Genomic DNA, 22,157 nt, shown 5'->3' on the forward strand with positions numbered 1-22,157 from the left:
CCCGGTCCCTCTCCGGGACCCACCTTATATCCTCCCGGGTCGGGCCGGCTCCGCCCTCGGCCCCGCCCACCTTCTCGAGCATTCCAGCTCCCTCTCGATCCCTCTCGAGAGCTCTCCCCGGACACGTGATCACCCCCTAGCCCCCCGACCTGGGACCTTCTCTGTGGACACTCCAGATCACGTGTCTACGGGGTCAACCAGAGTGCCATGGCCCGGGACAACCCTGCCCCTGGGCTGACACTCTCCCGTTCCCCCTCGTGGGAGCCCACACTGCACGGTGTGCGTGGTGCCCGTGCTATCCCAGCGCTCACCAAGTCCCGCTCGGGCTGGTACTACACCCGCCTACGGGGTGTACGCGATGATTATTTTATTATTCTATTTTTTTTTTCACCTACGTGACTTTACCGAAAGAACCTTGCAGTCACGAAAACTTAAAATCTAGAAGAGGCAACCTTCTTTATGACCTAGTCTCACCAGTGTCAGACCAGAGAACGCCAAAGGCGAATAGTACAAAGACAATGCACTATCAAAGCATTTATAGCTAGGGGCGAGCAACTACAAAATGGGACCTTTTTTGGCAGTATCAATACATAAGTTTATCAGCTGTTTGAAGATCTTAACACCTGTTTTATTGCCAGAAAGGGTAAATAAAACCTCTTCTTATTTTGTTAAAGTCCTAAATCTTGACTTAAAGCTTTCGTGACTGCAAGAATTCATATTCTTTGGGTCATTCGATAAAGTCACGTAGATAGGTTAAAATAATAATATACTTTTTTACAGCAGCTTTCCCCCTCGTTTTGCCTCCTGATGACCACCGCTTGTGTTGTGATCGAAACGTCGTAATTTTTATTTTTAATTTCCTTTGAACCTATCAACGTGACTTTACCGAAAGACCCAAAGAATATTTCCAAGTCCTATTCTTAGGTTTTTTCGGTAAAGTCACGTAGGTAAAAAATTTTAATTAATAAAAGTAAAATCAAAAATAAAAAATCACGACGTTTCGGAGGCAACACAAGCTTCCGTCTTCAGGTGGAACCGTCACAGCCCGGCAGCTGTATCAAGTAATTTTTATTTTTATTTTACTTTTATTAATTTTACTTTAAATTTTTTTACCTACGTAACTTTACCGAAAAAAACCTAAGAATATGAATCCTTGCAGTCACGAAAGCTTCAAATCTAGAATTTCCAAGTCCTGATTCAGTCTATAAAGAAACACACTCAACAAAAAACGAATCGATTCCCGAATCGACGTCAAGTGTCACTCGTGCTCAAAGAATCGAATCGCCTAGTCTCGTGGTCTTCAGAGAGTTTGCAATGGCGGCGCTCATGGTACCGGGCCGCGTGGTTCGCTCCGCACTGCAGGCGCGGAGATGGAGGAGCCATCGCTGCCGCCTCCTCCTCGGGCCGGTGCCAACATCTGCAGCGGCGACCCCGGGCGCATCCTTCTCCTCCTCGTCCGCCGTGACTGCTCAGCGCCTCTTAGAAGGCGCCCGGGGCCCACTAGCGCCAAGGTGCGTGGGCCACCCCCTCCCTCCACGCCGCCCTCGCTTTCAATCACCGCTAGGGTGCCCTTGAGTGGTCACCCACGTGCGTTTTCGAGCAGACACCGACAGACTGTCATCGTGATGGTGCTTGGCTTGATGATGGTGATGTGTGTAATTGGTGATAGTTGTCATGACGTTCATTGTCGTTTTACGTGAACGGTTCGCGTTATCGGCGTGAGTCTCATTAAGAAATCGCCGTCAGATGATACTCACTAGATCGTCATCAGATGTGATTATTGATCATTTTAGGTCTGTTATATGTTTCCGTGGTCTTATGCCTGTAATCAGGCGTCATACGCAGTTATCAGTGATTATCGCCATTCAGCTGCAAGCTCCGTACAGTATCAACCTCCATACAGTATAATTTTTACTCGTCATGATCAGATATATAATCAGTCCGATGGAATCCCAATATAGACTTCATCATATTTTTAATTATTACCACATGTATGTTTAGTATAATTTATATAATGAATAAAAAATGTTGTCTTAATTATCGATTAGTACGGTTGGCTACATGCGGTGCAAAAGAAGTTTAACATACATACTTAGGGGTCACGGTTGAAACGTCGTGTAAAAGTGCTCTTCTCTTGGTGCAAGTTGACCAAGGGCATTGCTTCCACGAGGTGACCCACGTGGCCCTGTGCCCTTGAATGAAAATCCAAATGATCTTATATGCACTCTCACAATAGATTGGCACAGAGCCCTTCTAAGATGTACAGGTATCTTCCCTTAGTAATTTAAAACAAACACGTTTTGACTGTTCGGAGAGTTTTGGTGCGCAGGACATGTCTCTGGAAAGAATGATGGCCGGTGGTCGAGACAAACGACGGAGTGGCAGCCAAAGGAGGAACTAGACCAGAGGTCGTCCACTGAGGAGACAGGGCGATGAGATGAGCTCATGTGCAGGATCGAGATGGGTTGTTGCAGCGTAGGACCATGATAGTTGGTGATGACTTGGGAAGGCCTTCACGCACCAGTTGCGGGAATCATGGCTGATTTATAAAGTATATAATTTAACTGATTAATGTGATGCTGCTGGCCACTAGTATGGAAACGACGTCAAGTACAATACCCTTGTAGATGTTTACCTATTGAATTCTGTGCTGTCCCAAGACATGTTTTAAGCTCCATTAATGAGAAAAAAGAGGGAGACATCACTGTACTGACATGTGAAAAACAAGTGATTCTAAGAGTGGTTGTGCCAATAGCCACGACCGCCTTAAAACACAGCCTACACTATCCCTCTTAAAGCAAAACCTCAGCTGTACAAGGAGAAAGCCATGCTTGCACTGAATGTATAAGTTATTCAAACTCATTCCAAGACTAAATGATGTTTGCAAAATGTTCCCATCAATTCAGGATAGTCGACTTCTTCAAAAAGCAACAAACAACAGCACACATTGAACCTCAGAAACAGTATCCACATTTATCTTGAGCAATGCCTAATAACATAAATAAATACAATAGTTGCCTGAAATTAGTGAAGTGTAATAGTTATTATTTTCCAGGAAAAGCCTCGACTCATTCAGCAGAGGCCTCCGTTTTTGCAGTTCGGAATGACAATTGCCATGTGTTTCTAAATTTAAATAATTTGTGAGTATTTTTGTTATTTTACAAACTTGGACAAGGACACCAGTACACGGGACTACTCCTTTCCGAATTTCATCACAGGATCTTTAACGTCCACTGTGGAGCATATATTTACGTTTAATGCACCCACTGTATTAACCAGGGTGGCTGTGCGTTTGAATCACAAGCCTCTGAAACAAGTGGTTAAATGCGCTACCGCTGAGCCATGTCACCACTAATTCCTTGTGCACTATTGCCATTTCTGCAAGGGGAGATTAGGGTAGTGCTCTGAATTTTAACTGACTAATATTGTCATTTATATCTTGTGGGTTGGGCTACAGTGTAAATGTATGTGTTTTTCATTATCCGCGTGTTTATACAGTCCACTGCCGTGGATAATTGAGAGCTGATTGCACTTTAATTGTGTCTTTGCAGTAACTGAAATGCACTTGCAATCCATTCCTGCGATGGCAATGCGCATGTTTTCCAGGCTGTCACATGGACTGCGGCCACTAAGCACAGTGATGACCCACCAGAGCTTTGATGTGAGTAAATCCATCCCGGCGGTCCAGGCCAAGCAAGTGCAGCAGTTTGAATGGGCCCTCAACCAGCTCGACTCATCTGTGAGGCGCACGGGACGCGTCACCAGCAAGATGCTGCTCGACGTGTTCCATGACATCTGCCGTTCGGGCTATCCGAGCGCCAACCAGGCCCTGCTGCTCATCCGCAGCTGCGGAACCCTGCTGCCGGAGGAGCTGCCCGAGAAAAGGACAGAGCTGCTGCATAACTTCTGGAACAAGCTGAAGGAGCTGGGTCAGTTGATGTTACATTGGTAACCGTTTCGTGTCTCCCAGTGTGGCAGTTGGCAAGTTTCTTAAAATCCGTGCCTCTGTCCAGACGTTAGTCTAAATGGGTACTCCACAGTTAGTCGATTGGCAGGTAAAATTTTGAGTTGAAACTTTCATGACTGCAGGAATTAATATTCTTGGTTCTTTTGGTAAAGTCACGTAGATAGAAAATAAAATAAAAAATACAAGCAAACAACCACGACGTTTCGGTCACAACACAAGCGGTCTTCATCAGGCGAAGAGAAAAGATGAAGACAGCTTGTGTTGCTATCGCAACGTGTTTTTTTGCTTTTATTTTGAATTAAAATTTTAATTTAATTTTTTGTTTTGTTTTCTACGTACGTGACTTTACCGAAAGAACCAAGAATATGATTGCCAGGTTGTATGAGGTGTTGCTAGGCCCACCTCTTTCAAAGGCCAAATACTATTTGATTGAGCTCTTTGTAGCTCCCATGAGCAAAGGCTCCTTTCGCCAGTGGTCACGTGAGAAAGCAGTTGCAGGGATGCACCTGTACTATGCCACATTATAACAAATAGCTTTATGAGTACATTTTCCCCATATCGTATAATAATATTTGACAGTACCAAAATATGATAATTGGTTTTCCCCTTTTTTCTGGCAACAAAACAGGTGTTAAGATGTTAAAACGCCAAACTGAAACCTTTTGCAAGGAATCATATCTGCATTAACCACAATGCTTGTGGTCAGAAACAAAAAAACTTACTCTGATAATATATGCATTGTCTTTGAAACTGATTGGTCCACACCAGAAATAGTTTTCTTTTATGTCTCAACGGTGTTAGACCAGAGGACACGACCAATCAGTTTAAAAGACAATGCATATATTATCAGAGTATACTCTTTGGTTCTTTCGGTAAAGTCACGTAGGTATAAAATAAATCACGACGTTTCGATCACAACACAAGCGACCGTCATCAGGTGGAACAGATACAACAGGAGAACTGCAGTTACCAAATGCAGATCTGCACCTGAGATTTCTTGTTGTCTAAATCGTTCACAATTTTCCGCTTAGTTTGCAGAGGTAATTTGCTCCCTTGCTAGATGACGCCATGGTTGACTTAGAAGAGCGTGCAGCATGACCTCTAATCAATACGAGAATACTGTGTTTTCCTGCAACTATGTTATAATAGGGCATCGTTAGAAGCATGCTTCATTGTACTGCAGTAATACTGTACTCTGTATACAGGTATTTGCACATTTACAGGTCTGCAAGATATCCCATTTGTCAAAAAAATAATTGAGATAGATAATATTGCAATCCCTTGCTGGATAAGAGCCTCCCCCTATTTCGTGTAGGGTTTGTGGGTCATTTGACCTGGCTTTACATGGATCAGTGGGAGTTGGTGAAGGGGATCATAGAAATTGAGGCATAGCACGTTGCAACAATGATTTTACTGCACTGCTCACAGGTGCCCACCATGTGTCTAGATAGCCTATAACTAGTATTATGTATGACAGTCGCCCATCCATGCAGAATCCGGGCTCGATTTTGCTTGGCTCTGGGTGCATTACAATTGATTGGGAAGAGGATTTGTCTCAAAATGTGAATGGTAACTTTCTGCTGTACTTGTGTGTAACTAATTATCATGTTGTACTGTGTGGCTGTGCAGGTACTGTGTTTGATGTGAGCCACTACAATGCCCTGATTAAAGTCTACCTGCAGAACGACCACAAGTTCTCGCCCACTGATTTTCTGGAAAAAATGGAGAAAGAAGGTGTAACGCCCAACAGGGTAACGCATCTCATTAACTGCATGACGTTGACCACATTCTCTCCAGTTTTGTGGATGACTTGCATCTAGCGAAATCTATTTTACCACCATGCAAATTGGAATTAATTTGCCGTTGATGGTTTTTGCACAGGTCACTTACCAGAGGTTGATTGCTGCCTACTGCAACGAGGGTGATATTGATGGTGCAAGGTACGCTTATTATTTTTCCTTGGTAAACGTACCACATTTTTTAATATACATAGTTTAACGAAATACTAGATACAGGACGGCCGTGGATTATAAAAAATCACGAATAATAAATTGAAATTTCCACGATAAATGGTCAGATAAATCGCTAAAAATGAAGCACAACTGACGATTTTGATTGTTAATCTTTCGATTTAGAACAAATACTAACGATCGACCGACCAATCAATGCGCGTGCTCAGCGATAACACTTTCCTGCTCGCGCGCAGAAGACTCTGCACACTAAGTGGAAAGCAGAGCCACACCAATCAAAATCAATCAAACTCCACCCTCTGTTGTAAATGTATGCAACTACTGTACTGTAGACGCGATCACGTGGATTTTAGATTAACTGGAGCACATATTTGTTGGGTTTAAGCACGTGACATGTAATACACATTCACAGGAATAACGAAAAATAACTGTTTTTAGATTATTAATTTGGGCTTAAGGGAAAATCCATGAGTTATTGATTTATGTCAAAATCTCAGGTGCGCGGTTAATCTGAAAATCGGATAAACCGCATGTGGATAAAAGAGAGTCTACTGAAAACACTCTTAATTCCTTTTTAAATCGTGTGTATTTTGTGGTTCCTTTTTCAGCAAAATCTTGGGATTTATGAAAAACAAAGACATACCCATCACAGAACAAGTTTTCAACTCCCTTGTTACAGGCCACGCAAAAGCTGGGTAAAGCCTACTGTCTGCCTGACAAACTAATGCACATGACTGAATGAACAAAACAACAGTGTGTATGCATTGAATTGCATGCAAATCCGTTGTAATTTTGAGTTTTGCTCAGTTCCTGAAAAGGTTTTGCCAAAGTGACTGATGCCCTGATGTTGATTGCTTTTCTCAGTGACATGGAGAATTCACTGAAGATCCTCTCAGTGATGAGAGACGCGGGCATTGAACCTACCTCTGAAACCTACTTGGCTCTGCTCATTGCCTACGCCGAGAGAGGAGACATTAAGAGCATTACAGAGGTGCCAATATAAACAACAATGAAAACTGTGTGAACACATGCATTATTTTGTGAAAAATTCTTCACTTCCTTAGAAGCAATATCAAACTGCTGATGAAACACCTCACTTAATTTATAAATGCTATGCATGTTACTGCGTAGATTTTCGCGGTTGTGCTTTATAGCTCTACAATGTGTTTTCGGTTGCAAATCCTGCTGGTCAACCCACAGTACAACCTGAAAACATTAGAAATCATAATCTCTGCATAATTTTTTTTCTCTGACATTAATACAATTATAGCATATGGCTGTATTTGTAGCTGTCTGAATGTTTCTGTCGTAACCATAATCTGATTGTGAACCCATGTTGTATTGCAGCATTTCATCACGATGGAGAAGAACAATAAGAGCCTCATGGATCGCGATATCATGCAAATTATTTTTTCCTTGGCCAAGGCTGGGTTTTCTGATCAGGTGCAGGCCATAGTGGGCCACATGCGACATCAACCTGGCTTCATTCCAGGTGCGCAACGCTTTAAAGTTTATCCTTTATATAACAAAACATATTAACGTACTCTTTGGTTTTTTCGGTAAAGTCACGTAGGTATAAAATAAAATAAATCACAACGTTTCGGGCGCAACACAAGCATTTGTCATCAGGTGGGAAAGCATGGTCTGCTGCTGAGGCAGACTGACCCTTGGGCTACACCCATTTCAAACCTTTTAAAACCGTCTGCCTCAGCAGCAGACCATGCTTTCCCACCTGATGACGGACGCTTGTGTTGCGCCCGAAATGTCGTGATTTGTTTTATTTTATACCTACGTGACTTTACCGAAAGAGCCAAAGAGTATGGATTCCTGCAGTCACGAAAGCTTCAAATCAAGACATGTAAACATATTGAAAAGTATTTATATTTGACAGTATACTGATGGATTAAGCTGTGTTGGGCATGCTGGTTGTTTGACCATACTTCATCAAGTTGGACAGGGCATGGACAGGGGTGGGACCCAAGACCAGGTTCAGATATCATTCGCCACCGATGCGAGCCATTGCTGAAAATCCAACTCGGGTTGATGGTTTTATATTGCTGTGCGATAGCCACTTCTCCACCGCTCCACCGTATTTAATAGTTTCCTTGTGCGACTAAAATGTAAGAGGATGCATGTGTGATTTTAGTTTTAAAGGTAAAGTCACGTAGGTAAAAAATGAAATAAAAATTAATAAAAATAAAACAATAAAATCACGACGTTTCGGAGGAAACACAAGTCTCCGTCATCAGGTGGGACCGTCACAGCCAGATTTGCTGCTGGGACCGTCACAGCCAGATTTGCTGCAGCAATTCTGGCTGTGACGGTCCCACCTGATGACGGAGACTTGTGTTGCCTCCGAAACGTCGTGATTTTATTGTTTTATTTTTTTATTAATTTTAATTTCATTTTTTACCTACGTGACTTTACCGAAAGAACTAAGAGTATGAATCCTTGCAGTCACGAAAGCTTCAAATCTAGTTTTAAAGGTGTTTTAAAATGTGGATAGCTTATAGTAATATAGTTTACTTTTATTTGCAGCTTTCAGAACTTTACCAGCTGCTGCTAACTATTTCATAAAACTAGTCGAAAGATTAAATGGCTTTAATAAGGAAAAATCTGACTGATTCGTTTATTTCGCTTATCACTCGAATAACATAAAACTCCCAGTCTAATGGATTGTACATTATTTTCTGATTGTTATCCCTTATTTTACGCCTTCGTATTTGTGTTTTCCAATTTGTTTGCTATTTTGCAGTGTTCAGCTTGTTTAAGGGGAAAAACAAACCTCTGTCTCTTTTCTCTTTCACCCTTTTTGGGGAAGCAGATGCCATGAATCTTTGTTTGAATCTGGTGACGCACGGGTTGGAGGACACGGCCTTCGAGGTGCTCCTCTCGTTCCCAGCCCTGCGCATTAACCAGGACAGCTTCATTGGAAAGTTCTTCCTTCGCCACTGTGTCACCCTTGACAGGGTAACGTACAATTGCTTTGACATTTTTAATTCGTTTTTGGGGAGGAGAACGGGATTTGTCATTGTAATCAATCTGGGTGACACAACTCACAAGGCGGTCACTCTCATTACTTTCTTTTCAGCCGGTGGAGAAACTCGTGAAGTTCTGTGACACGCTGCAGGAGAAACAGATGCACACCTCTGCCCTCATGTTCACTCTCCGCTGTGCGTTGGAAGCAAATTACAAGGGTGGGTGTCAGATTTATGTTGTGCAATTTCTCAAATGGACCATATCACCTTTTAGTCTAATATCCATCTGATAAGTAAATGCATGGACAAGCATGATAGATAAATGTAAATTGACAAAAATAGTGGAGTGTGCTTGTAATACATTTCTCTGTTGTTTTTTTGTTCATGCGCAGATATGGCAGTCCAGCTGATGAAGCACGCTTCCAAGACAGGCCTGCCCGTCAGGCCACACTTCTTTTGGCCGCTCTTGACACACGAGCAGAAATTAAAGAACCAGCAAGGTAGGCATTGCTTCTTTACCTTCTTCATTGGGGCAAAATATCCTCTGGCCAGCTTTGTGTTTTGTGGCATTTTAACCTGGGATGGTTGTTTTTTTGTTTATTTGCTGTGGGCCACATTGATTAAATCTGAGTTAATGCAATCAATGTTGATATGTTTTTGGCCACAAATCTGGGTTTAAAGTTTGCCCAAAAGCTTGCCCGTTTTTGTGCCTGCTAACAACATTTTAGTGCTGTTTAACAGGGCACGTTTATGCAACCTGATTGTATTTTAACAATGGCAACTCGTTGGCTTGGAAAGAGTTAAAACTTGGTACTTGGTCACATATAGTAGATCACACTGGTCTAATTAGAGTTTTACAATTTGGCCAGTCTGGTGTACATTGCAAGCATTCATCATGTATTAGAAATTGACTTTCTGTTGTTTTGGTAATTCTGGGTTGCACGTGCCCCTTGCAAGCGGCGTATTGCTCATTATTACAACTGTCATGAGTCACCTCCCATATCATCCAATGAATTGTCATGATTCAGGGTTGCGAATTTATTTGAGATATTTGTTTTTACATTGCTGAATATAACAGCTTATAGTGGCTGAAGGGATGATATTAACCCGCGGCAACATATTGGATTGAAAACATTGATTCTCACGCACGCGTCGCGATCTTCAGAATCTATATCGGTTGACATCACGGCTGTCCTCATGCTTTGCAGGGGTTTTGGATGTGCTGAAGGCCATGAGAGACATGGGTGTGGAGCCCAACCAGGAGACCTTCACCTCCTACGTTATACCCGTGTTCTCATCCTACGCTGAGGCCCGAGCCAAGTTTCAGGTGAACCCCTAATCCCTGGGCTTTTACGGCGCCCAACGCCGTGATGGCGGTGTAACGTGTGTCATTCTAACCCTGGCACCTGACATACAGCCTTATTTCTCATAAATCTTCCTTAAAATAACATTGATAATTTATTGCACATTGTCAAATGGGTGGGGGGGGGACTTTTACTATACTTCACCATGCTGGTCAGTGCAAGTTGGTGAATGGTTGTGGGGGACAAGGATGGTTCATAAAGCGTGCTAGCGGTGGCCGGAAATCGGTAACATGAGGGGTAATGCCGGTCCAGTATACATATACAAACCCAAAAACCTCAACTGTTAGGTTATGGCTTGTGGTTCACTATCTTTACGGTATGCATCAGAATGTTTTTCATTATTCGCAGCCAGACTGTCAGTTACTGGCCTGCTGTGCTTATTTTGTCATCCGCCTGTGTCTGTGTTACACGCTTTGTCTTTCACAATAGAGTCAGCTGTGCTCACTCTCTTTATATCAATCGTAAAGCTGGTGATAGACGTGATGTCAGTATGAGACAATGAGATAACAGTGATGAGAAACGATGTTTAAAGGTGTGACTATGATGTGTGATGTGTGCAGGAAATAGGCTTGAACCAGGAAGAAACGGCCGTGGCAGAGATCAGATACATGGCATTTTCTGGGAACCTAGATCAGATTTATGACGTGTGTACGTAAGATTCACTTTTTTTCTATCACATATACATATTGTAGCTCTGCCGAACACTTGCATTTTAAAGAACTGGTGCTTTTCAGAATGTGCAAAAATTCAAGTTTGTAGCATGTTGGGAAGTATGCTAAATATTTCAAACAGACACATCCACAAATTTCCCTTTTGAATATATTTAATATCACATGGGTATGTGTGGAATTAAGATGCGCGCATTAACACAGCTTCACCATACCCGCCATTATCTTTGTTTAGCTCTTGTGGTGTACATGCTAAAATTGGTTTAATTTGCGTAGTTTCGTTATTCGTTGCACCTTTCAGGAACGCATCCCCGACGTAACCCGGGGTATTGCTACATGTTGCCGTCTGCTTGTGTATTCATATCACAATGCTGTCTTTGTTTTTTGCAGTGTCCTCCCCCAAATTTCCACCTACAGACATGAACACATTTAGGGGAAGTCTCACAATGGCGTTCAGGAAGTAAGAAGCGCATGTACCGTCCGTTTTAAAACAAACAGCTAAAATGTACCAAGGCCGTAGCCATGGAGTCAACGTTGGGGGGGACCAAATCTTCCAGGGGTTCTGGGGGTCCCCCCCTCAGAAAAAAAAATCTAAATTTGAAAACGAATTTCCTGCCTAAAATATAAAAAATTCACTAACACGTAGGATAGACTTTTTATTTATTTTTAACAATAATGTCTAATAGTGTATTGTATTACATTGCTCTGTTTTTTCTTGTTTTACTTTTTCTTGTTTCGTTGTATGTAATTGCAGAGATTAGGGATTTATAAAGTATAACCATAACCACAATCATATAAATAGAAATCTATATCATAGCAATATATTGGGGGGGGACATTTTACGGCCTTGAAATGTACTAAACGGCAACACTCATTAACAAACTGATGCATTTCGATTTAAAGCTTTTGTGACTGCAGGGATTCATATTCTTGGCTCTTTCGATAAAGTCACGTAGAAGGGAAATAAGAGTATTTATTATTATTTTATTATTTCCCCTCTACGTGACTTCACCGAAAGAACCAAGAATATGAAACTGATGCATGCCTGTCAAAGCAAGATGTGCGTTGTTGATTGTATTGTTTTGTATGTGCTGCCACCTGCAGGTCTAATGATGTGGCTTGCCAGAGCAAGGTAATGTTTCTTTTATACAACGCTAGCTTTACTACCCGGCTTTGCCCGAGACTTGGATTCTTGTCTTGGATTAATACACGGCCTACGCGAAGGGGGGATGCGTGACGTCAGCAGGCGCACTGCGTGACGCTGCCGCATGAGGGTGACCTCATAGATGTGACATCACCGCTCACTTGCCGTGCAAAAGAAATCCATTATTGCGCCCCACCCCCAAAGTACAAAAGTATATTTTTAGACTTTTTAAATTCTGTACAGTCTGGAAGCTACCCACATGCCAAATTTCAAGTCTGTTGCATGTTGGGAAGTATGCTAAATATTTCGAACTGACACACATTCACAAGTTTCCCTTTTATATATATATCGATTTCCAAAAGGCTTCAGTTGTGTAGCATTGGCATCGACGGCTCATACGTGCAATCAGAATGCTAAATCATTTACTTGTGACACTTTTGAGTCTGATGCTTTTTTGGAGAAATTTTGTTTAACGGAAGCCATCCGTCGAATGCATATTTTTTGCTTTTTTACGTTACCCATCTCATTGTGTTACAAAGTTTTATCAGAAATGTAAATGCGAGCATATACAAACGTGTATTATTTACATATATCGTATATTTAATAAATGCTAGTGATATGATGTGTCCGTATTGGTTGTTTGTGCTAACCTTTAATTGTTACTTCTCTCTAGATCACAGAACTGCTCTTCACAGATTCCCGGTTCAAGGGTAGCTTTTCTGTCCAAGGTAAATATAAATTAGGCTTTTACAATACTTAAGCTTAAAAAAAAACACGTTAAATAATTTTACTGTTGAATTTTATGCATATTTCTGAAATAAATATTAAGTATATTTTACAAGGTTATTTTTTGAGTTTCTTCTTGTGGAAACCATTCCGTCAGCAAGTGCTGTGAGCAAGAAATTTCAGTTCTGCATCTTTTCCTGCATTCAGTAGAATGTTGGAATTAATCATTGGTTGTAAATATCTATGCCATCAATCTGTGTGTTTCGCCAGAGTCTTTGTCCTTCTTCCTGAGCAACCTTTTGGAGTCTATGTCGGCGGAAGACATACGGAGGAAAGAGACGCACCTTCACACGTACTTTCAGAAGCTGAAGTCCATGGTGCGTTCCACTTTACGGGGCTGAAGATCCATTGTTGTTCTCAGTCATTGTAGCTCTTGGGGCCATCACCTTCACGCTTCAATGCACACACGCTGATACTGAATTAACGCATATGGAGCTTATTCGTCTTTAAGCTCAGCTGAGTTATTTTTGTCGCCTGAAACAGAACTTGAAGATCCAGATGAAAGGCTTTTATGGATTAAAAAACTTGCTGGATACTCGTAGAGCTCCAGGGCTCACTAAGGTGAGTGTTGGCCAATGTCACATTGCAGCATTTTGATGTTGGAGGTTTCACTGTCCAGTCTAAAAATATATAAATGCAACTCAGAATGCTCCGTGTGTGAATCGGAATGATTGTGGGATTTTTATGTTTTCACATGCAGGATGTTTACCTACTCGTGGAAAATGCTTCAGCCATGAGTGACCACAATCCCTCTTTGGTGAGTAACACTGCTCGTGTCTCATAAGTCCCCTCAACTGCCTGCATGGTGCACATTCACACTTAGTGTCAATCAAACCTAGCTTTCCTTCCCCCAGTGCTTTGTTCAAAGTTCACGGAATATTTATTTTTGAGAGCACATTACGGTTATATGCACACTGCAGCTTGCCATCTACAGTGAAATGAAATGTATTTGCAGTGCGAATGGGAACACTTAAGAATTAGCATATTGCAGGGGATTTGACCAATTCTTAATAATTTGTACTAGGCTTAAACCCAAAACATGGTGTTAACACCCAAGCTATATTTAGACATGCCATCTGAGCTTTATAAATATTTGATCTTTTAAATGTTCAGTGCATTTTGTCCATTTACCGTTCATCTCTATTGTGATTAAGCCCAATAAGTGGCTTTAATACATCTTATGCGTATTCAAGGGCATCACAAAATGTTTCAAATCCTCTGGGTGGATAGGATTTTAGGTTAAAATTTAATCTGTACGACAGAATGTCTTGCAATACAACACACGCCTTGATGCTGGAGCATTGGTTGAGGTTTTTCTTAGAGGTAAGAGTGCTGCTCTTGACTTTGCTTGCTGGCAGTATAGCTGATGCAGCAGTTGTTGTTAATGAGAAATAGAGTGGAACATGAAGCAAGAAGCGTCTGAGTTGGTCTGTGTGTACATACACGTGTTTGCACATTGCCATTTGCGTGTGGGGGTCTGCGTGTGCGTGGTGTTATTACGTGTGTATGGTATGTCGGTGCTACTCGCTAACAGCACTTGCCCCAACAGTCTGTTCAGACTATTATACCTCCAATTACCACGGTTGGCTATGTATGGTGCGAAGTAAGTTCAACATACATAGAAGTGGTAATATGGGGACAGTAGTGCAATGGTTAGCAGTCTGCGCTTCTAAACGAAAACATTTTTAACTCTTTTTATTTTAGCAGGTAAGGCCCACTGAGCTATATAGAATTTTTTTAGGAACGACCTGGCCACAAATGATAGCTCAATGAAGTAGCTTGTGTGTAAATTTATAACAGCCAAATACTCTAAACACATGTTAATTCGAAATGTGGATGGAAAAACTGGACGACCCAGAGAAAAATCCACATGATCACGGGGAGACATGCAATCTCCAAATATGCAGGCGTCCGGGTCGACCTCCTGCATACCAGGCGAGGTAGTTAACATCTCCTAGCCACCACAGCACTTCAAACCCGGTGACTCGAGTTTGATTCCGGCTCGTGGCCAATGCCAGTGATGATTTTCTGAACAGGTCCTGGGCCTTCCCTAGGTCGACTCGCTAAAAGCACTTGCCGCAAAAAAATTCAGTTTATGTTATATGGGGATCTTTGTCTTCATATGGTATGCTTTGTGTATAATATTTCTGTGCAGCAAAAATCCATTGTTGTACTTTACTTCTGTGCTCCCAAGTCAGCTCCCCACGTTCACCAACCCACATTAACCACCATGCTGAAGTATGGTGACATAACCCCCATGACCCAGACGTTGTGGACAGGCTTTAACCCAGCAGTCGAATAACAAAACCTGTAGATGTACTTTAGTACAAGTCATGTTAGCCTGTTTAGACCCATTACAGAAATGTGTGATGTGGCCACCTTCTTCACTTGTGGAAGATGAGTGATGAGCCTAACTAAATGCGACTGTGGCTATTAGTCCCATACCCAGGAACATATAGCGTAAATCTGCCCACTAGAATCTGTTGTGGGAGGATCTTAATTTCTCCACTGAGCATCTCAGGAATCCATTGAGTGGATCACCAAACTAGACGTTCCATTATAAGCATTTCCTATACGAAAGAAGGTGCAAGTCTACAAAATAGATGCACTATTATGTGTGCATGCTTGTGTAAGAGCTGGAATGAGAGAAAATTAAGTTAGCCCTGTACTTGTGTATTTTGTGTGGAGTGTGGACTGACATTTGGTAGGCATAGGCGGCTGTGTACTAGTACTGTAGCTATTTAGGTATAGGCTCATGCCTGACAGTAATTTCATTAATGGTTCTTAACAGGCTAACAAGAAGCCATTTGTGCTGGAGTTGCAGAGTGAGACAGAGGAGAAGCTGAAGCACCTGAAGGAAGAGGGGCTGCCCTTGGAGGAAACCTTGCGCAATGTCATCCGCAACTTGTGCAGCCAGCAGGTGCGTCGCAGATCTTCCTTGGACTTGGCGTGACTGCAGTCAATCTCGGGGGGGGGGGGGGTTATTTCGGCGGGTGACAGCCCATTGAGCTTCACGATCTCCTTTGTGAAGGAAATGTTGGAAAATTAATTTGCTGTGGGACAATCGCGATTTTTACTCCTGTGTTTTATTGTGGCTAACATTTTGGGTTAATTGCATTTTAGTGCTGACACAATGGTGCCTATGCCGCAGTAATAAGGCTGCCAAGTAGTTACATGCCGCAAAATAGAATGTCTGTGTTATAGGTAAACATTTGCCTTCAGGTTAATCCATTTCATATTCCTCTGTCATCGAGCTTTTGGGAGTGTATTCCTCATAGTTGGCTGAAAGTGGTCACTTGAATGAATTTCGGAAGTAGTTTTGTCCAATAGAATCAGAATTGTTATTTAGACTGGAGGAATCCGATGAGCAATCAAGCTCTTTTTCACAGATGTCCTGTATGCCTGGTATTCACTGCTCTCCAAGAGTTGCAAATAGACACGCTTCATTAGACGAAGCCGATGTCAAATTTGGAATACAATTATCAAAGTACGGACACAAATGTAGTCCTTTACGTTTGCACGCAACTATGGTTTACCTTCTGGAAATGTTTCCATTTGGCAGAACTTAGACAGAGCCCTGGAGGTGAAGTCTGAGTATTCGGCCAACATGGTGGTAGCAGGTTACGCGACGCTGCTCAAGCATTGCTGTGAGCAGGGCAACGTCACTGAGGCCTGCAATATCAAGAAAGAACTGTAAGTGGGATTTCCTTACAGCAGAACAGTGTTGAATGTTGAACCGCGGTAAAATAGTAGTTACATTGGTGAATATTAAGGCGCAGCCTTGCAATTGCTCGACTCACGCCAGTGCTGGTGGAAGGACCTCCACTTAGAGAGAGCTCTAGACAGCCACTATAGATTCTAGATTTGAAGCTTTCGTGACTGCAAGGATTCATATTCTTAGGTTTTTTCGGTAAAGTCACGTAGGTAAAAAATTAAAATTTATAAAAGTAAAATAAAATTAAAATCACGACGTTTCGGAGGCAACACAAGCTTCCGTCTTCAGGTGGAACCGTCACAGCACGACAGCTGTATCAAGTGATGCCTCCGAAACGTCGTGATTTTTATTTTATTTTTATTTTACTTTTATTAATTTTAATTTTTTACCTACGTGACTTTACCGAAAAAACCTAAGAATATGAGCCCCTATAGAGTTAATTTGGCCCACTTCTTCATGCTGGACCTTGGGATAGGTTGGAGCACCCACACTATACCCCCGCCACGTGTTACCGGCCGATTGACGAACTGTGCTGGACCCATTTACACTGCTGGGTGGGCGCGCTGATTGAAGAAACTTGCACCATCGGTTTAACGGTCACACCTGCAGATTGAATTGGCGACCTCTGCATTGCAAGTCCGGTGTGCTCACCATCGCACCACACAGCAGCCAACCCTAGGTTCATGGGTGTTGCATTTTAATTGGCTTGCAAAGTAATATTAATTTTACCAAGTTGAGAAGTGAGAAGTTTCTGCATCTTGAACGCCTTAACCCGGTAAGCACAATTCTCACTTGATTTATAAGAGGCTGCTATTTGTGAATACTAATGCTCACCTATTTTGTTCAGCTGTATTGCTTCAGCCATACAGAACGTACTTTCATTTACCTCTGACTCAAAAGTCTTTGTACTTTAAGAAAGCAGGTATGCTGAAGCTGTTATTTGAAAATACATTTTAAAAAGTGAACACACAGTGACTGTAGGTGTTATAAAACATTTTTGCTTTGTTAAGTACCGTCATGCAATTTCTTTCAGAGACCGTTTTGACCCGAACGCTGTTCTCGGTGTGTCCAAGTACATTGCGCTCTTGAAGCTCCTCGCCACTCATGGGATGGTGCAGGGTGAGTGAGCAGCTGAATTGCATGCTTTTTTTTTGTTGCAAAAGTCTTAAGAGAGAGAGAAAAAAAATATATTATTTATTACGTACCTCCGATGGGATTTTACCATCAATAATAATTCAAGTATATTTTGTTTAACCAGGTGAGAACTCAAGAGACCAGGACAAGTTGTATTCGCAAGAATGACCTGGGGGATTAGTCTGTCAGTAGTTGGCGATGATTGCTTTATGTAAATGGCGGACAGACAATGGGCTACTCTTGCAAATATAAAATAAGGAGAAATATTTTAACAACATTTCCTTGGGTTTTCCATTTGCATACACACCCATATTTACACATGGCCTTAATTAATGTTCTGCTTTGGGGTGTTAGATGGGGGAATTTTCCATTGTTTGAAATCTCCATATCCATGTGTCTGATGACCTGTGCTAGTCAAAGTCATTGGGTTTCAATGACACAAAGATTCACAATACAGTTTCAGTGCTTGACACTTTAGGTGGAACCTTTAAGCGTAACTTTAATAACAATTTTGGCTTTTGTTTTTTAATCTATACGTAAACCACATTTATGTGAATGTACAAGTAAGATGCCCTTGGCCACTTTCTAGTAACCAAATGCCATCCAAACATTATTTTACGTGCATTTCTGCACTAAATCCCTAAATAGTTGGCACACACATAAATACTACGCTTGCCATTATCATTTTTACTAATGCACACCATTTTGTGTAGTAGTCCTGGTTGGAAATGCTGTTACAAATGCACCCTTGTTTGTGTTAATGCTTAAAAGTTACACCAAATGAAGCATTCCAAATCACATTTTGGTCATGTCAAGTGACATTTTAGCTGTTTTCATCATTAGCGCATGTATTGTGCAGCTGTGTTTAACGAATTAACTAGGCACATTTCTGCCAGTTTACCCTCCCACCACCCTCGCGCCCTCCTCCCCCTGCCCCCACTCCTCTCCTCCTTCCACCCCTCGGCTCCCACCCCACTTCCTGCATAAATGTAGACGTAATTGCTATTAATTACCGGTGCAAATGGCTTTGGTAAAAAGCCAGCTGCAGAGCGCATTTGCACTTTTAGTTTGGGAAATGAGTGCGATTATCAGCGGGTTGCTGGGCCATCTTGGGCGGTAATGACACGGTTTTGCACAAAATAATTCCCAGTGTGGATGACCGTTGTGGCCTGTGGGGCCGCAGTGAAGCTGCAGTCTCCGGCCACTGAGTATTTCATTAACCTGATGGTGAGAAGCCGTTACCAGGAGATCCAGCACCCCAGACGCATAGACGTGGTGCATTCAGCCTGCTTCTATAATTATGAGTTACAGAGCTAAAGCTGTTCTGAAATAATGGAGAGTGAAATATATTGTGGGTTGTCTTTTAAATTAATATTCCTTTGGGTAGTTAGAAAGATTTAATTGGACAGTTTTGGCATGCGTGTCTGGGATGAATAAATATGGTTTAAATTTCATTCCCTTTTTGCTGCCACTGCAAATCTGGAATTGCTTATCTGGCACGTGAATACCTTGTAATTTCCATGGCCCCTGGAAACTGTGATCTGCTCGTCCTGGAATGACCCAGTCCTGGCCTAGGACCCGCTCCATGAACCATGAGGCAATTTTTGGTTGATCCATCCCTACTCTTAACCTGCCACCCCCATGTTCTCCACTTCCACTGCCACCCAATGGCTTGGATTTAGGGTTGCAAAACATTTTTTTCAAAGTTAATTTTAAGCTATGTTTTACCTAGGCCTAGGTTTGGTTAAAATCTATGTTCTAATTTTCCATGCATGTTTTACATTAACATGGCTTAACAATCTTAGTGAGTGACGTCACAGAGCATGCTTCTCATTTCTGTGTTGTCTCCACGATGTACGAGTGGTTTTGAGCTCAGGCCAAGTACAAGTGTGTAGTGTCGGTTATTGAGGCATACTCAGGATTCGAGGTGCTGAGCTCTGAAGTGGTGGGGTCCGCTCAAGAAGGGATTGCTGTCGGAACATGAAGTTTTCCGAATGCAAGATCTGAGCCCACACACTTTCCACTGGCTGTGAAAGTGACAAAACACTACTCAGCAAATATGTGTTGCACATGTTGAATGATTCAAGTGATCTAACGGTTTTTCACGGCTTGGTCCCAGGAAAGCTAGGCTGAGGCTGACCCAGAAAAACTGAGATTAGGTGAGGACTCAGTATGGGACAACTTGCAAAAACTGCCAAAGACAGAGAGTCCTGTGGCGTAGGAGAGTCCGGATCGAGGAAGGCTAGGAACATAATCAGTTTTACATTTCCACCAAGCAGGATTGAACATTTTATTTAAATAGAAATAAGTCACGTAAAACCTCAAACATTGCCAGTGGCTGTAGCGCTATACAGCACAACCGTGAACAACAAAACAGCAGAATTGAATAGCGCCTGTTTAATTTAGTGCAGCAATTTGTCAGAATTAACATAGGGTAATATCCTGGAAGTTGTATATTTAAGTAATCTTTGTTTTGTTGTTTCTGTTTCAGAGGCACAAGAAGTTCTGAAGGAGTTAAGTGCCAAGAAACTGCTGATGAATAATGAGTTGAGATTGCAGAACTTTGTACAGCTCCTGCAGGATGTTTCAGCCACTGGAAATACTGAAGCTGTACGGCAGCTGTTGGATTCCATTGTGACACTGGGTTTGTGCAAGCCCGGAAACTTACTCTGCAATCCGCTGCTGACTCCCTACCTTGAGAAGTGAGCACCCCCACCACCAGCGGCAGAACACCACAGCACAGCACACTGTTACCACTGCCACTTTCATCACCACCTCTTGCAGCGCTAACACCAGCGCCACTTGTACTGCCATGCATCCTTGCTATAACTTGCACCAGCACCGGTAATTTTAAGCTCATGTTCAGAGAGATATGAACACAACTTTTATTTTATCATATTTGGGAATTATAATAGCAGCCAATAAATCTAAATTCATCTTTCTAAATGTGGAGGGGAAAAACCAGTGGACCGGAGAAAAATCGATGTGACTACAGGGAGAACATGCAAACCCCAAATATGCAGGCGTTAGAGTTGGAGTTTAACCCAAGTCCTTATGCATAGCAGGTGAGGGGGATAACATTTATATAAATAGTTTTAAAAAATATAAACTGACACTTTATTGATTGTTTATGAGAGTAGTGTTGCTACAGGCCATGAACCTCACTTGAGGACTTAATTACAAACTATTTTGTCTACACATGTCAAAATATATACAAGATAGTGATTTATTAAACCTTCATCTAATGGTCAACAGAGCTCAGTGGTATATAAAATATAATTACATTATGCCACTTTAACTTAATTTAATAATGTTACAAACATGATCTTAAACTGGTACTGCAGTTGAAAATTGCCTTGGCTTATTCTGCAAACATAAAACCGAATATGTTGTGCAGCCTCAACCTATTGGATTAAAAGTTGCAGAGTGTTGTTTCTTTTATTATTTGAGGTTTTGCGAAATAGTAAATGCAGATTGTATTGGTAAAACCCATCAAATGATGACTTTTAATGTTATGTTGACTGCAACCAAAATATCGGTCGAGGTTTTATATTTTGGTTGTTCAGCATGACCAATTGCCATACTGCGCTCTCGCCCTCAAGCGATTCTAAAATCTTGACCTCTGAGGAATCAGGCAATCGCCAAAGCACTTCTCTGGCACTGAACAGCAGGTGTTTGACCTCTGCTTCCAACAGCTTCGTGAAATCATCAAAGCACACAATTCTTGGCAACCTTCATCATGCTAGAGAATATCAGGCACGCAATCATGTATTTCCTTATATCAAATATTGTGTGGTGACTGTTCGAAAGTAGGCTCCCATACAGCCCGTGCCTCATATTCATGGATGTTGGGCTCTTTTGGCAATAAAAGTATGCATGCTCAAGGTTTTTTTTTGCTTAACAGCAAGGCCTGGCCACAGGAATCGCACAGCAGTGTAATTGGCGTATTGACTGCGATTGACACCTCCGAATTAGCACGGTTAGCTACGTACAGTGCGAAAGAAGTTCAACATACAGACGTCGACACACGTATTCCCTGCCTTGTCTTCACCATCTTTGACAACGCACGGCCAAAAGGGCTCCTGGGAACAACGACAAAAGTCTTGTGATTTCCTGCCCAAATGAGCATTGAGGTGGTGCTCATTGCCTTTTTTACAACCCTGACTCATAGTAGTAGTTTTTTACCCTTTTAAACTGGTACAAAACTCTGACACCTTTATTCAAGGCATCATGTTTGCAATAACCACAACACTTGTGTTGTGGTTATTGAATAAAGGTGTCAGTTTTGTACCAGTTTAAAAGGGTAAAAACCTACTACTATATTTTGCCACTGGTAACAGAGATCTCATAGTGTAAATGCTTACCCCGAGCTCTCAATACTCTGATATTGCACTGTGTTTGAGTTGTACGCCTTCTGGTGTCATCTGGTCC

General features: G+C 42.0%; 1 protein-coding gene across 2 annotated transcripts in view; it reads left to right on the top strand.

The window, feature by feature from the left end:
- The first annotated feature begins 1,278 nt into the window (after positions 1-1,278).
- Positions 1,279-22,157, top strand: part of LRPPRC (leucine rich pentatricopeptide repeat containing) — a 44,812-nt gene continuing 23,933 nt past the window's right edge. The window contains exons 1-22 of one of the 2 annotated variants that reach the window (XM_078596229.1): positions 1,279-1,511; positions 3,607-3,929; positions 5,597-5,718; positions 5,849-5,907; positions 6,546-6,632; positions 6,802-6,928; positions 7,285-7,429; positions 8,762-8,907; positions 9,029-9,134; positions 9,308-9,415; positions 10,124-10,242; positions 10,840-10,927; positions 11,338-11,407; positions 12,052-12,079; positions 12,765-12,819; positions 13,088-13,194; positions 13,361-13,438; positions 13,578-13,634; positions 15,669-15,797; positions 16,440-16,570; positions 17,626-17,711; positions 20,218-20,428. In XM_078596229.1, coding sequence (XP_078452355.1) covers positions 1,315-1,511; positions 3,607-3,929; positions 5,597-5,718; positions 5,849-5,907; positions 6,546-6,632; positions 6,802-6,928; positions 7,285-7,429; positions 8,762-8,907; positions 9,029-9,134; positions 9,308-9,415; positions 10,124-10,242; positions 10,840-10,927; positions 11,338-11,407; positions 12,052-12,079; positions 12,765-12,819; positions 13,088-13,194; positions 13,361-13,438; positions 13,578-13,634; positions 15,669-15,797; positions 16,440-16,570; positions 17,626-17,711; positions 20,218-20,428 — 2,579 coding nt within the window. In that variant the 5' untranslated portion in view covers positions 1,279-1,314. The remainder of the gene's footprint in view (positions 1,512-3,606; positions 3,930-5,596; positions 5,719-5,848; positions 5,908-6,545; positions 6,633-6,801; positions 6,929-7,284; positions 7,430-8,761; positions 8,908-9,028; positions 9,135-9,307; positions 9,416-10,123; positions 10,243-10,839; positions 10,928-11,337; positions 11,408-12,051; positions 12,080-12,764; positions 12,820-13,087; positions 13,195-13,360; positions 13,439-13,577; positions 13,635-15,668; positions 15,798-16,439; positions 16,571-17,625; positions 17,712-20,217; positions 20,429-22,157) is intronic. The other variant, XM_078596230.1, reaches the window with a different exon arrangement.

This window comes from Lampetra planeri, chromosome 7, assembly GCF_965212315.1.
Source record: "Lampetra planeri chromosome 7, kcLamPlan1.2.h2, whole genome shotgun sequence".
In the NCBI taxonomy this organism is placed as follows: Eukaryota; Metazoa; Chordata; class Hyperoartia; order Petromyzontiformes; family Petromyzontidae; genus Lampetra; species Lampetra planeri.